This window comes from Eleginops maclovinus, chromosome 9, assembly GCF_036324505.1.
Source record: "Eleginops maclovinus isolate JMC-PN-2008 ecotype Puerto Natales chromosome 9, JC_Emac_rtc_rv5, whole genome shotgun sequence".
Classification (NCBI taxonomy): domain Eukaryota; kingdom Metazoa; phylum Chordata; class Actinopteri; order Perciformes; family Eleginopidae; genus Eleginops; species Eleginops maclovinus.
In genome coordinates, this window is record NC_086357.1 from 8,613,185 (window position 1) to 8,629,126 (window position 15,942).

At 37.7% G+C, this 15,942-nt stretch overlaps 1 protein-coding gene across 1 annotated transcript in view; it reads left to right on the forward strand.

Moving 5' to 3' along the window:
* Window positions 1-244: 244 nt before the first annotated feature.
* The window catches only part of exoc2 (exocyst complex component 2), a 60,002-nt gene continuing 44,304 nt past the window's right edge, over window positions 245-15,942 (forward strand). The window contains exons 1-3 of the mRNA XM_063891987.1: window positions 245-383; window positions 12,565-12,708; window positions 14,560-14,736. Coding sequence (XP_063748057.1) covers window positions 12,591-12,708; window positions 14,560-14,736 — 295 coding nt within the window. The 5' untranslated portion in view covers window positions 245-383; window positions 12,565-12,590. The remainder of the gene's footprint in view (window positions 384-12,564; window positions 12,709-14,559; window positions 14,737-15,942) is intronic.

The window sequence follows — 15,942 nt, forward strand, 5'->3', positions numbered from 1 at the left end:
GTGATATTGGACTGTGTACATTTCATTACAGATAAGAGAATGTAAAAAGGGTAGCAAATGCAATGTTTAAGTTACTCTATCATTTTATATAAATAGCTTACTGATATCATTATTTCCATTATTCTTTTTTCTTTCAGAGTTTCAGAGATTCATAGTTAAAAGTAGGACACCGATCAAATCAAATCAAAACATCAACTCAAACATCAAAAATGTTCAAATGTATAATACTGTCATGAGGAGTAGAACACCTCAAAAATCATTATCAGACATTTATAATGTTTTATTTTGTTTTATTTTATTTTGAAGGCGGTCGCTTTGAACGGAAAGCCGGAAGTAGTCACATGATACAGGAAACGGTCGTTGCGGTGCTACAGCTGTAAACTGTAAGTTACATTTTCTCTATCCTGTTTTCCTCCTAAATGTTAAAGGTAGAGTCAAAGTCATTGTGGTAGCAAATGTGATAATGTAAGTGGTTTGTAATATTACAATGAATACAAATGACAGCCAGAGTAAACCTTTCCGGAATAACGAAGTGCTTGCTAGCAAACACAGGTTAACGTTAGCCTAAGCTAACGTCAGATGAAAAATATGTCAACAAAGCAGATATTCCTTTCTCTAACATCACTGGTGGGTTGTTTGGTGTGTATCATTACATTTCCATGGAAGCAAAAGCGGCTGGAAAATCTGGCTTGTGGAATAAATGCTTTATTTTGAAAATGTACAATAGAGGTATCTCTCTTCACCTCGCTTTTACACCTTTTGCTCTATTTTGTTTGTCTCCACGTAGTACCATAATATATATTATTACTACACTAAACACATAAGAAACACCTATTTTGATGGGACTTAAATACTTTAAAAATTATTATGTTTTAAGGAATCTGCATTTTTTTATATGAAAAGTCTTGGAACACAGAGAATCCTGGGCAACCTTTTACTACACTGGCAACCCAGTAGGATGCAGCTCATTTTTGATTAGGTTAAGGTTATTTTTCTATTTCATATTTTGATAAAAATCCCCTATGAATACTCAAGTAAATAGCCAGTGCAATAGTTGTAATATGTGACATGTGGGCAAATGAGACTTTTCAATAGAGAAACAGCTGAATCCTCAAAAACAACATGAATTGTCAAAATATGAATTGGGATTAAATAAAAATGAAACATTAAATAAAAACATGTTTTCCTACTTGTAAAATTATCTGGTATTGGTTTTGAGCCACCATGTCACATGACACGGAGGCTGTAAATGAACCTCTATTGACTCATCAGTGAGCAAAACGTGTTTAGCTGAGTAAAAAGACCTGAGTGAATGTCTGTCATATAAAACTAACTGAACTGGTCACGCATACTGAGTAAAGCAATTAAAATGTCCTTGTGATCACTTGAAACTGAAAAAAATCAGTAATGTGTTGAATGTTTGAGAGACCCTGCAGGGGTTACTCATTGCCAGGTGGTATGATTTCTCTCCCAACTTCTATAAACACTGTTCAATCTATTCTAATGTAAATACGTTTAATAACTGCCCTTACACAGAGATAATGATTGCCATTGAAGTGCTCTATAAAAACAAAGAGAACGAAGCAGACTCAACACCTTGTTTAGACTTGGAAAAACGTTTCATGTACAGATGGGAAAGAGTGAAAAGAAAGAAATGATCAAATCTAGTGACCTCATGTGACTCAGAAAGGCATGTTGGTGAAAATAAACATTACATTACTGTAAAATAGATGTTTCAGTACTTTTGACTGCTTTATAGCTTTTAGATGAACAATTATTGATTTATTATATTGTTCACTTTATGTCCTGGTAAACAACTTCATTGCAAGTAAAACAGTTTTCAACCTTGTATCACTGCCACTGACGTCATACAAAATGATTTGTTTATCATGGATATTATTTAAAAAATGTTCTGTAAACTGAATATCAGTCTTCCCCTTAAGGAATTATAGGTATGTTTAAGTGTAACATATGTTCAGGGCGTAAAGTTGTGTTGTGTTGACATGTCAATATAAGGACTCCAGGAGATATATTTGTAACTGTAGAAAAAAAACGTATTAGAAAATATCTCTATAGTTTGTGTTTATGCGCTTCGATACATTTTTATAATCTAGCTAAGTTACAAGAGTTTTTAGTTTCTACGTCACTTCCTTACTTTGAAAGGGGCTGCAGCCAATCAATAATAATATAATATACATCTGCTCATAATTCTTTTGATTAATCACTTGATTCTTTTATGTATAAAAAGTCTGAAACACACATTTTTTGTTTTAAAAAAAAAAGGGCTGCGAGATATTGCGACATTACGATATGTATAGATTTTCTGCGATATAAGTGAAATTAGGATTTAAAGAAAATGATATATAATATGTAAAACAAAATGTTTTAAGGCATCACTCTGGTGCTCTTTAAAAGCAAAATTAAGATGTCAAATACAAAGAACTTTGAGCACCTCACACAAATGATGTGCTCTCATTGACAATTCATATGAAAAATGTGGACCCCATACATATAAAATATAAAATAAAATATAAAAATAAAATATAAAAATATTTTTGGTTCATTATGAAACCATGGCAGGTCTACCCACTGTAGGTAATATATGGAGGCATGTGCCGAAACACTTGCAGAAACCAACACATCACAACACTAATGCTAAACACAAAAAAAACGTTTTTATTTTCTACCAAGTAGCAAAGAACTTGTGTTTGAGTTTATTTACCACACCACACATCCTGCAATTGGATTTTGTCATATCGCAGTGTTGATGATAAAATGACGTATCGTACAGATAATTGTATGTACTCCTGTGTTGCATGGGTTGCAAAATGTAAGGCTGATCAGATTTAATTTTAGTGTTATGCCCTAAAAGTGCCTGACTGTATATAGAAACCAAATGTAGTCGCAGGAAGCAGCAATAACCTGAGCTCAACTTCTTTTGTTTTCAAGCCTATGTTACTCCAAAATCCAAGACAGTACTCTTTCAGCTATGGTTAGGCTAAGATATTACTTACTTAAAAAACCTTGAGTCCTCCCTGTTGTGATAGACACCGTTCAAACAGAACAGTCTCTAAGCCTCTATAATCACTACTCTTGTGTACTTTGGTCAAATATTGTTGTAACAGTCTTCCTTTAAATAGGCTTTTTAGAGGAAACAGTACCCTTACCATGTGTGTTTGTTCAACTGATTGATTGTGTGAGTGAGTGAATGAGAGTAATTGATTGACAGGTCGGTTACAGGCAGGCGCCATGTCGCAGGAATAAGTTGTCATTGAGCTCCTCCATCATGTGTGTCGACATCCATGCTCTCAGTGAGAGCCTACTGTGTATCTCCCTCTCTTCCCAAAAGTCAGCACTGCTTGGCTGTGGGATGGCGGGGGGCAACGCTACACTGATCCATTTCCTGCCCCACCCCCCCAGAATGGGGCTGTAATTGAAAAATGTGGGTGGCCCTGCTTGTTTGCTTTGGTGGAATGTGGTGGGTTGTGTTTTTCGAGGCTTTTTCCTCAGCGCCGCTGCTCCGCAGACCTCGGGGTTAATCGAGCGGCGGGGGTCAGGCCAAGCCTTGTTTGTGAAGCGGCACTTCTCCCTCACCCCCTTCTGCTCTCCGCAGTCTGCCCCACCTGGTAGCCTCCTCCCTGCTGACAGTCTTGTTGGGCCACTGGTTTTCACAGTATGGTTTCTGTGACCCAGTCAGACCCGCACAGACAGAGGTGCTCTGGGCTGGGAACATGGTCCCAGCAGAGCTCGGCTTGTTTAATGTAGATCCCTGCCAAAAGCAGACTTATTGAAAGAGTGAAGCTGAGTTATAATAGAGTGACACAATTTGACACTCAATTAAGTGATTAATTAGCAGAATTTTTTTATTAGCTTTTAATTGTTTTTTGCTTCTCAATTGCAAGAAATTAAGGGCGTTTAGATTGTTTGACAGACTATTTAACCCATTATTTACGCCCCACATGAGGCCTTTTTTTATTTTATGACCAACTGATCATTTGATAAGTAAAATGGTTGTTAATTACAGCCTAAAATTATGATAATGAGTCAAAAACAACAATAGTATTGATAATTTATTATTGACATTAACGCATTTATAAAGTTTACTGGTCCAAGATTTGCTGCTTCCTTGAATTAGGATTTAGGGATTGGACCGTAGGAAGTCCCCGTTAACTTTCTTTATTTTCACTCCCAATTCACGTATCACTATTGTGCAACAGTTTTTTAAGTTAATCAGCTAGTGCCAAAGTTCACTTATTTTAATTTTAATCATCTATGATAGTAAAGGAATATTTGGAGGGTTATGGACCAAAAATAAAGAAATACTGAAGACATTAGTTGGAGCTCTGTGAATTTGTGATGGGCATTTGTCAGTATTTTCTGGTATCTGATGCTTTATAAAACAAACATTTAGATCTACAATGTAATCTCCACATTTTCTGCATCCCTAAAAGCAATGGATCGATAGAAAATATAATTAATCGATCAATTAGAATAAAGAAAGATAACTAGTTAGAAGCCAAAATAAAAGGGGGGGGGGTTGTTTTGTGACTAGCAGTATTTCAGTATAATTCCTGATTGTGAAGATGGTTCTCACGCTGCTGATGTGTTTTTTATGTATAGCAGTAGTGTTATACCCCGGCTCATGAAGGTTCAAATCTCTCCATTTCGCCACATGATTTGGGCAAAGCAATCTGTCTCCAGTCTCTTAATCCTCTGAAAACATCTTCCTGCATCTGCAGGCCTACACTTCATATTTCTGTTTGTTGTTCCAGGATTTTTATATGGGAAATTGGGGACTTCACTTCGTTAGCCTAAATCTGCAAAAGCACTTGAGACTGACAAACAAACAAACAGACAGCCCTAAAGATAACAAAGCTTGTGGGCAGCCATCATGATGGTCGGATAGTGAGCCAGAGGCGCGCATTTGATCGCTCTGTCCTTTTTCCCTGTCACGAAATACACTCAGTGAACGCTGGGACCGCAGGAGATGCTGAGTCATTGTGGAAAAATAAGGAGTGGACGCAAAGTGTTGCAGGAATTGGTTCTAAACCTTGAATGAGTTATTATTTTAGCACTTCTGGGTTCCCTCATTTCATAGTACATTTTTTCTGATATAATTTTAGATTTCATGCCTGAAAAAAGTTGGGTGGTTAACTCAAGCTTACAAGATGTTCTTGTTTTGTTCTATAACTTAAAATATGTAAGTAAAAAATCATACTTGTAAATGTTTTGAGCATGTACTTGTAACGTGTTTAAAGCGGTGGTTCCAAAGGAGTGGCGTATGAGACTCCTAAACCTCATCACCCCAAACGCCTTTAGCTTAGCGATGTTTTCTTGAAGTAATTCGACCATGAGGTAGTTTGTTTACAGCCTTAGCTATTTACTTCTGGATATTGCATTTACTAACTATTATGAAAGTAGTGGCTTTTGGTAAATATTATTCAGGATAACAAAACGTGTCATAAATATGTCTTAGCCACAGGTCCGATTTTCTGCATTTTTCCAAAATCCAATGGAAAAATAACATTGGCTTTTGTTGACGGAGCCCTTACGATGCTAGTTCCGGGTCGGCCTACAAAAATACATCATCACTTCATTACACAGCTCTATCAGACGCAGGCGGCATCTGTTCTCCAACAGAACCTGCACAGTTCATTTACAATCCATTTATTTGAAATATGATACAGTTGACACACATTATGGCTAATTTGGCTACATTGCTTTCTCCACATCTTAGATGCATGTGGTGGCGCGGGTGTGAGCGAACACTGTGGAGGATTGTTCAGAGCCTCGCCCAGGCTGTGTGATCACACCAGTCATCTCAGGCGGGGCCATGTTTGGCCCGCTCTGTCCATTCAGAGGAGTCGAGAGGGGGATCTTTGATGGAATCTGGTGTTTGTGTAATGTTGGGGAGCACGGAGTGAAATGCTGTGTGTCGCAGGGTAGTGAGATGGCTGATGGGAGACGGAGGGGCAGAGGGTGATGAGCTGTCTAAATGGGTCCCTTTGTGCCTCCTAAACCCATCACACTCTCTCTTACACACACACACACACTTGCCAATCACTGCCATATGCGAGTCACCTTTCAACTCAGCAGTGTGATCTAATGTATGAACGCCTTATTCATGAGATAGTCATGTGGCTGCGTGTTGACATAGTGCGGCAGGTAAGCGGGATACACATGTCGGTGGAGCTGCAGAGAGTTTGTCATGTTTTGAAGTTGTGGAAATCCAAAGGTCAGAGTTTGGAGGGCTTGCAGGGTTTTAACCCGCTGGCAATTTTGGAACATTTTTTGGAGGATGATTAAAATTCCTTTTGTACTCAACAGATGTTTTAACCTTCTGGAGAGTGGAGACATACAAGAAATAGGAACACTAGGGTTGTGTAATGCAACAAAGTTCCCTTTATTTGACGAGGAATATAGTATAAACCTGGATATAGTCTTAGATAAAATAAATTAATATTAATCCAACAGTTTTTCTTTATGTCTATTAACCGTCAAACAGGTGTTCATACATCTTTCTCAGAGCCGAAAGTGATGTCTCCGATGTCTAAAGACCCAAATGCTAAATTTACAAAGATAAACAGCTGAGATAAGCAATACATCCTCACATTAAACAAGCTGCTATCTGCAACTGATTGCCAAGAAAAATAAAGATATTATATAATTATTATTATTATGAATCAGCTACATGTTCTTGCAAATGTTAATTTACTTCTGCTGTACTTCATTCCTGCTGATAAGCTAGTTTTTAGCAAAATTCTCTATACTAATACACGATTCGGAGCAAACGGTAACTTAAGGAAGAGGGGGAGGTTAGACTAGTTGTGTTAAACACCCAAACAAATAGCCTCTTCCTCTCAGGACATTATCATCTGCATGTTGTATTATTATTAATAACTAACAGAAACATTCTGTGCAAAAGTCAATCTCTCTCTCTCTCTCTCTCTCTCTCACAAACATAAACAAAAAACACATTCAGTCCTCATCTCTGTAATTGTCATAGTCCTCATTCGAAAAAAGTGAACATTTATTTAAAAAAAAAAATGTGATCATTCCTGTTTTCTGTAATCTGCTTCAATCCACGTTTGTTTAGTCTTTCAAAAACGTTACTGCTTTATTGGAAAAAACGCAATAGAAGCTTCAAATGTTAAAATAATTCTGCTCTTATGGATTGGTTTGATCCACTTGGTTTTTGTCCCATTGACAGAGTCAGGGCTGTGTATAAACACCAGATCTTTTTTCGGCCTGTGAGGAGATATTTGCTGAAATTGTCAAAATGTGTTTGATGAGAATGGAAGTCTCCCCTTTGAAACGCTGGTAAATTAGTAAATGTTTTACAATGAAACTTAATTAATGGCAATAACATTTTATTTTAAGGCTATTCTCAGATTCTAATTTAAACATATCATTGAATCTTTATTTTCATTTTTATCCAAAGTAGCAGCAAATACTGAACAGCACTATGTATCCCAATCGACAACCAATTGAAAATGCAGTAAGCCTGTTGGTTTTTTTTAACTGTAATTTCCCTGCAGGCCAGTCAATTATTTATTGCATCAGCGTGTGTTGGACTACAATATCACACAAGCTCGATTCATTTTATAAGCCCTAATAATAATTGTGAATATCCAATGGTTTTCAATGTTATCCGAAAAGTAACCCCAGGCGCAGGGTAAGATCATCCACATTTCCTAATCTATAAAATGTGGTCTTCTACATGGCACGCAAGTCAATATCAGACATCTTTCAACTAAGCTAGCTTCTAGCCCAGACTATTGAGCACAGCATATATTGGCTGTACTGCGTGTGGCGTTTCAAAATGACATTGTTTGATGTTACGAAAAGATTTGTTGAGAACTTTAATGTAAAGTCTTTCCTTTATGTCTGCGTACTGCAGCACAGCGCCAAGGAGGGGTTCTCACTTATTAGCAGGCGCTGCAAGAAGATCCCAAGCCTCAGACCTCCACAGCTACCACACAGATTAGAGCCAAACCTGCTGTTTGTAAGTGAGCCTCCAAGGAAAACAAACCTGCCTTTTTAGCCCTATTACCAGAGAAAGAGAGAGAGAGAGTGGGGTTGGGGCTGGGGGCTAACAGCAACACGGTTGGAAGAGAATCAAGCGAGAGAAAAGGGGGCTAAATCTGGTTGTGTGTTGTCATCGATTAAATTTAGCCTTCACAGTAAGACATGGCTTGACACATGTTGGAAGACAGTGGGGTGTACTCTCCTCTGACGCCCCCTAGAGGTGGAAATCTTCATGCCTCTTGTGGAAAACTGCCTTCCTCATGAGTTTCCAGCTGGAGCTTCAGAAACGTTTCTTTTGTTTTGCTCTTCATGCTACTTAAAGGAAAAATTCCCTCAGTTTGTCTCCGGTCTGTGTAAAGTCATAGTTTCTGTTGCCTAGTTTACATGTGTGGTGGTGTGTGACTTTGCCTTGTGTCCGCTCAGGTTCTGCGTGACTTGTTGCGCGCGCGCGCGTGCGTGGTGTGTGTGTGTGCGCGCCGGTGTTATAGAGAGGGGTCTGGGCAGTGTTCCCGTGTCCATGCACAGCCCCCAGAGTAAAGTAAACACACCGGCTCTTTTCTCATCCCAGCCGTCAGCAGGCTCTCCCCAGGCCCGCGCCAGAGACCACACACCCAGACCACACACACACACACACACACACACACACACACACACACACACACACACACACACACACACATATACACACACACACACACACATATACACACACTGCCCAGACCTCTCCGCAGATCCTTCCACATACACACAGACCACACAACACCAGTTCGGGCCCCTCGCACGCAACCTAGCTGAGCTGTCATTCTGCCCAGCGTGTATGTATGTGTGTAAGTGCATGTATGTGGGGGCCGGCTATCTGTGTGTTTGTGCACGTGTATATCCAAGCTGAGAGGAAAAGGGGGGTGGGGGTAATCTAGAAACGGTCCTGGAATCAGAATTGTACAAAATGAAGATCTTGTCCTCTGGCCCTCCACCACTCCCACTCTAAACATGTGGGATTGATGAAGGATATACGCAGCTCTTGTTTTAGTCCTGTTAACCTCTTATGTTCGTCATGTCAGACCTATAGCCCGTCTATTTCCTCTGACAAGCGCAGGGCAGCAGCAACAACATGAGGTAAATCCCGTTGGAGTTTTCTTGTTAACTCCAGGGATGTCAGGTGATGAAGGGGGGGCCTTGTGGCAGAAATGTTTCCCAGGAAAGGTTTCTTCTCTCGGAGGTTTATACTTGTTCAGCTTTTTATGATTTACCTTTTTTGTTCTTGAACAATTATCGTATTTACCCTTTTCAAAACATTTCAACAACACAATAAGAAACATCTGAAGGAAATCTGAAGATCTTTGGGTTACAATGATCCAAATATGTATAAATGATGTGCTGGTGGAACTCAAATGTTCAGTATTTATCTCTGAACCCTAGCCCTTACCCTGCTTGGTTAATTAGTCAATTTAAAGACAATAATAATCCTCATTATCCAGAAGTTACGTACCTACTTTTGGCTCTAGACCCACAATAAAAAATGTTCCACCCTATTTAAAATAAAAGTTTGCTATTGAACACTTTTTAAAATAAATGGCAAGTATTTATAAAAAGATTTCTGAAAGATGTGTGCATCTCCTAAAAGGCCTACACTAAGAGGCCTTTGTGGAATTGACATAATGTCTGCACTGCATCTCTGATATACATTTGGCTGCTTCAAAAAGTTTATACACATTTTTATTGACATTGTTGAAAAGTTACACATTACATAACATTGTATTATTGAAGGTTAAAGGTGGTTTTGTAATGGACTCATTACAGGTAAAAAAATCATTCTGATCACTGTATATAATGTATATAATCCCAAACTGGGAAATGTTTGTGTTGCAGCAGCATAATAGAATACACGGAAAGAAAGAAATTAGAAATAAAAAGAAGAAATAAACAATGCTGAAGTGTAGACAAACGAAGAAATACAAATACAAATAAACTGGCATTAGAGAGAAAAAAAAAATATATATACAGTTAACTATAAAGATAAATAATCTATAAACTGACATAAGATGCAATGAATGGAATATGTATTAAAATATAAATGTATAATGTACAATGTAAAGTGTGAATGTAATGTTCCATCCTAATGCTGAAACAAATTCTGAATGAACAACTACAGCCCTTAAAAACAAAACTGAACATACTGTTAAACAAAAGTTAAAAAATGATACGTAACACTTGCGTCAGAATGGGTGTATTAGATTGTATATGTACATAATCAAGTGGCCACTGAGTGTAAAGCCCACCATGTTGTCATTGATGTTTATTTTAGCTCACCCTGTGGCATGAGATAGTTATATATGGTGTCAGAGGGCTCGTGCAAACCTGATTTTATTATCCATTAAGGAATGTCTAGACTAACTAATGAATTATTCAGTCAATAAAGTGCCAAGAAGGCATAAGCCCAAGATGGTGTCTTTTAAATATCTTGTTTCTTCTGACAAACGGATGAAAATATAAATACAATTATAGATATTTAATATGAAAACAACAAATGAAAAGGGAAATCTTCTCAGACTAAGACTATAGGAGCCAATGAATTTACCAAGAGGATTGATTCATTAACAATTGTTTACTGCTTTTTATAAAAATGATAGTTCACAATTTCTGAGGTTGATAGAACATACATAATTCCAGCAGAAATGTTTAAATCTTTTTGATTGATTTTAATTTTAAGTTGACTGACTTCATTTCTATAATTTATCAAACTAAAACTCTGCTTTTACTAGATTTGCCTTTTTTTTTTCTGTTGTTACTTGAGAATGATTTGGTTTTAGAACGCTGGCCTTACCAAACAATTGGAAGATGAACTTGGTCGCTGAGAGATTTTGTTGAAAATGTTACGCCTACACGCAGGGGCTAACTGGTGACCATATAACTTTACAAAAGGTGTCAATTGCCTTCCCTGGGTTCGGACCTTTAAATCCACCCTCTGCGCCAAATTCAAATGGACTCCAACAAGTGGACAATTGCGTCTGAAACTAAGCAAGTTACCACCGTGAACTTGCTGCAGGTCCAGTCCGTGTGAACTCCTGCATTGTTTGTGGAGAGCGTGTTTTGGCTGCGAAGCAAAAGGGCGGAAGCCTCTCTCAAGCTGCTTCAGAGAGTCCAGATTGGTCAGCCTTTTTCAGACCTGGCAGTAATTTATTAACAAACATCTGTGCTGCTGAAATACATCCTTTCATTTTTGCATTTGGACTCTTTCCCTCCCTTCATTTGATCAGCCACAACATGAACTGATTTCCATGGGTGCTCCTTCGCTGGTACCATAATCTGCACTGCATTGTGTGGGCTTATGTGGAATGATTGGGGAGGCCAGGTTTATTTATCCTTCGCTGCGAGGTTTACATTCTTCCTTTCCTCCCTGCTCTCTGTCTGCTCCTTTGCTCTTGGCTCCCTTCTATATTTTTCCTATTATCTGAGAGATAACTGCTGCAATGCATACATTGTTTGGAGACCTACAGGGCGGGAAATTAACACGAGCTGCCAGCCAAATTTGCTCCAATTTTGCTGTCCCGAGTCAGTTCTAAAACCCTAATATCTGGCTGTCTGTTGATTTAGTCAAAGCTGCGGGGGAATAAAAAATATATATATACCATATTTATTTTCTCTACGGGGTCGTGGTTCATGTTTATATAAAAATTCTTCTTATGTCCCATTTTTTAAGATGTGGCAGTATTGTTTACTGCAGATGGCACAATTTAGTAAAAGTTTTGAATGTCCCGGTTTGACAATGCTTTGCCGTTTTTTACAGAAATACTTATCCTATAGTGTTTCATCCACATCATTTATTTCCGCTTCTAGAGTCATTGCTAATAAGTGATTATTTTCACTGCTTTGATTTTTTTTTTTCAGTCTGCAACTTATATAACAATTGTAAACAATTGACTGATGATTAATCACTTAATAATTCAGTTTCTTTTGCTAGACTTACATTGATACTCTGGTTATTGTATTATGAATGGTTTCATTATTAGATGTTCATATAGTAACTGAAATATCAGTGTGTTGTTTGAGGTTTAATTAACTCTATATGTAAGAAAATGTAATTGCAACCTGAGGATATAATAATGTTCTTATAAAATAGAGATTATCAGAATACTTCATCCTGGGGAAAAATGTAGAATAAAATACAAAAAGCATAAAATATTTATTAAAACATTAGTAGTTGAAGTAAGAATGTGCAAAAACGAGACAATAAAATAAAGAAATGTATACAAACATAGGAAGTTAAGGTCACATTTCTTATAAAATATATAAAATAAAATATAATAATAATATTTATATACATGTAAGAATTTAAAGTAAAAATATGAGAATTGAACGTCAATATAACATGTATTTTAAAATATAAACAGTGGTATATTAGTACGTATGATATATTAATGCAGAACTTGTTGTTTCTTTGGGAATACTGGTTTTCTATCAGAAAACCTCAGAAAACAACTCAATATTGTCAGCCTCTAATGCATGCTTCCTCTGCTTTTCTATTTCAACATCCAGGTGTTGATCATCTGCCTCAAGCCACCATGTCTCGCGCCCGTCTGCCCCCGCTGGTCACGGGCATCTCGCCCAAAGAGGGTGCGGCTTGGACCAAAGTCACCATCCGTGGAGAGAACCTGGGCACGGGCCCAGCCGACCTCATCGGTAACACTTTTATAACTAACCGCACACACAGCTCTGACTTGGTAAAATCTATTAGTTTATTTAATTCCTTTAATTCTCTTCAGTAATATTGGTTTTCATGACAATGTTGTGTTTTCATATTTCTAATTAATTATGTAGGTATTAATAAGTCAAGATAAATACACAGTATGCAGATATTTTTCTGCCCACAGTTATATAATACATGTGGAATTAACAATTATTTGTTTTATCGGTTATGATAAATCTTAGGTGATGATTTTTATAGTTTTTATTTCTCTGTGGTTGGTTTTGTTATAAAAGAGGGACACTGATTTTAAGTGAATATAGCAGCGTTATTTTTGTAACTTCAGTCGTATTGACTGGTTTTATTAACAAACCCATCAACAGACCTCAGCAGGCCCCCTTTTTTTTTTAAACAAGCTGGTGTAACGTTTATTTTTGTTTATATGATACGTAAGTGGACAGGACGCCTGATTCTTATCCTCCCCTGGAATAATAATTTCATCACTATTCAGCTTTTATTTCCATAACAATTTAATAAGTTCAGTAAAAAATACTGTCTCAAATTAAGTAAGTTGAATGTCAAGCATTTTCGTAGAGAATAATTGTTTTATATTTTACACCTTTAAATACGTAGCAATAATTTCATTTAGACTGACTGTATAAACTATATATTTTATAAGTATTATCTGAAGGCAGTTCAGTTCTCCTGAGAAGTTAGTTAAAATTCCGCTGACACAAAGCAAAAATCTGTTACATTTCTTTGGTTATGCAACAATGATTTGAGTTACTTCATTTATGTTTTTATTGAACATATAAATAATTAATAAAAAAACTGAATCTTCCAGCATATAAGACAAAATAAACTCATCAAAATGAAATAATAAGATATTATCCTGTTATGTAATTCAAATGTGCCTCGTCTTTGACAGTCCTACCAACTCTGTGTGCAACACACAGCCTTCTTGTTTCTGTAAATATTTAGATACTGTATGCCTAGTTTGAGAAACTCAAGAAGTAAAGATGTTGTTAGTTTGTGTTTTTTAAGAGCCACACAGATGGACTATCTCCATCTTGTTCTGATTATGTGTTTGAACGTCACACTCTTCCCATGCCGATATTTCCCCTCATGTCCGCCAATTCCTCCTCTACTTTACTTCTTTGGTTTGACTGGAGGTAGGGGGGCAGTGCAGAGGACTCACACACCGCTCCAAGCTTGGAAAGCCAGACTCTGGCCAGTGATACAGTGCTATTTCTGACCATGAGTGTCCCCGGGGCCTGGAATTCGACAATTAGATATGCACAAATGTGTGTGAGTGCTTATGTTTTCAAACAAAGTGGCGGGTAAAGAACAGAGGCAGGAAATGGGGCCCTAATTGGCATATTATTCACGCTTTTATGGGCTATTTGTTAATCAGCTCTCACAGGCTTTCATCGTGTTTGAAGGGACGCTTTGTGAATCCCCTCTGCTGGAACGGTAATCCTGTGTCTGTCTTCTAGTGTCCAAAGAGGGTTTTTAAAAAGAGCACGACAGATGTGAGGGGCAGAGTGCACATTGTGCCAGTAATGGGCCACTTAGTGCTGAAGTGACACACGTTAGCTTAAAGCAGCTGAGTGAGAGGAAGGAAGGTCATGGCCACCCACGCCCACCATGACCCCAACTTGAGCTTTGACCCCCTGGTGACAGTTTGACTAAACTCGCTGATAGACGCCAATTCAGTCTGAGTGAGCTCCTCTTGTTTCAGATTGTCTGCGTGTGTGTCGGTGCTACACGGTGTTTATTTGTGCTGTCACACTGTGGCTGTATCTCCCACCCTTTTCACCTTTTACCCCTCCGCTCTTCCCTCTCAGGTCTGTCGATCTGCGGCCATAACTGCCTGCTGACAGCCGAGTGGATGTCGGCCAGCAAGATAGTGTGCCGCGTGGGTCCTGCCAAAGATGACAAGGGAGAGATCATCGTCACCACCAAGTCCGGGGGTCTCGGCACCTCCACTGTGTCTTTCAAACTGCTCAGGCCAGAGAGGATCGGTAAGACATTTCATTCGCCAGCCTGGACAAAAAGTTGCAACTCCGGCTGCAGCTAACAAATATTTATCTTGGTGATTTAGATAAATTTCTTTTCCTTTTTAAATTCTTAACTCTTTAGTCTATAACATGTCAAAAGCATGCTGGGAAGTATATGTCAAAAAGTCCCAGAGCTCAAGGTGACATATTCACTTTCACCCCCATCTCAAGATTCAAAAAAGAAAAAGGCAAACAATCCTATTGTACGATTTTTCAAATAAAGAAGGAGGAAACCAGGGTTCTGCTTGATTAACATAGTTTATATTTCCCAAAAAGTTACGAAATAATCAAATAAATAATCTCTCCTATAAATGACAAGCCAAAATTGCAGAACCTGTAGGAAAGTAACATCTGAGGTACAGTACAGTGGGTTGAATTAAAAATCACTATCAAATAGACAAAAAACAAGGGTAGCACTTTATAATAACCATTCCCTATAAATGGTCAATTAATGGCTTATTAATGAACAACTAATGGCTTATTTAAGTATTTAGAAATGATATAATGATAGTTAGTTAATTATTGTTAACCGTTACTAAGCTATTTATTGCAAGTACTTTGCAAACCATTTACAATATTTTGTCAGATGGCCATTATAAAGTTGCAGCTGGTGATAGTTACACCATATTGATTGCTAATGAGTAATTTGTAGAGTGTATATTAGTTATCTATAAGAATTACCAAGATGGTCATTCTAAAGTTGCCACCGATGGGAATTCATTAAAAGTATGTTGTCTGTAAACCATCTATAAACACTGTCAAGATGGCTATTCTAAAGTTGCCATCGATGTGAAGTTATTGAAAGTATGTTGTCTGTAAACCATCTATTAACACTGTCAAGATGGCTATTCTAAAGTTGCCATCGATGAGAACTGCAATTGCAAAATATAAATCAATGGGTTAAATTGCAAATGACACTAAAAATGATAGATTAATAGTATTAACAGACATAAGAGCTGATTTCACGGTCAGGTTCAGACATTTATTGAACTTAAAGTGAAGTTAAGACAAACATATGGCAAGTAACCAAAACATGACTCGCCGATTAAAAATAATAAAAAACAAGTAAAAAATATTGAGGTCTTGACACAAATAACAACCCTCCTTTAATAAATGTGCGCGTGTGTGTGTGAGAGTGAGAGACAGAGAACAATAGCACAACAAACTGGA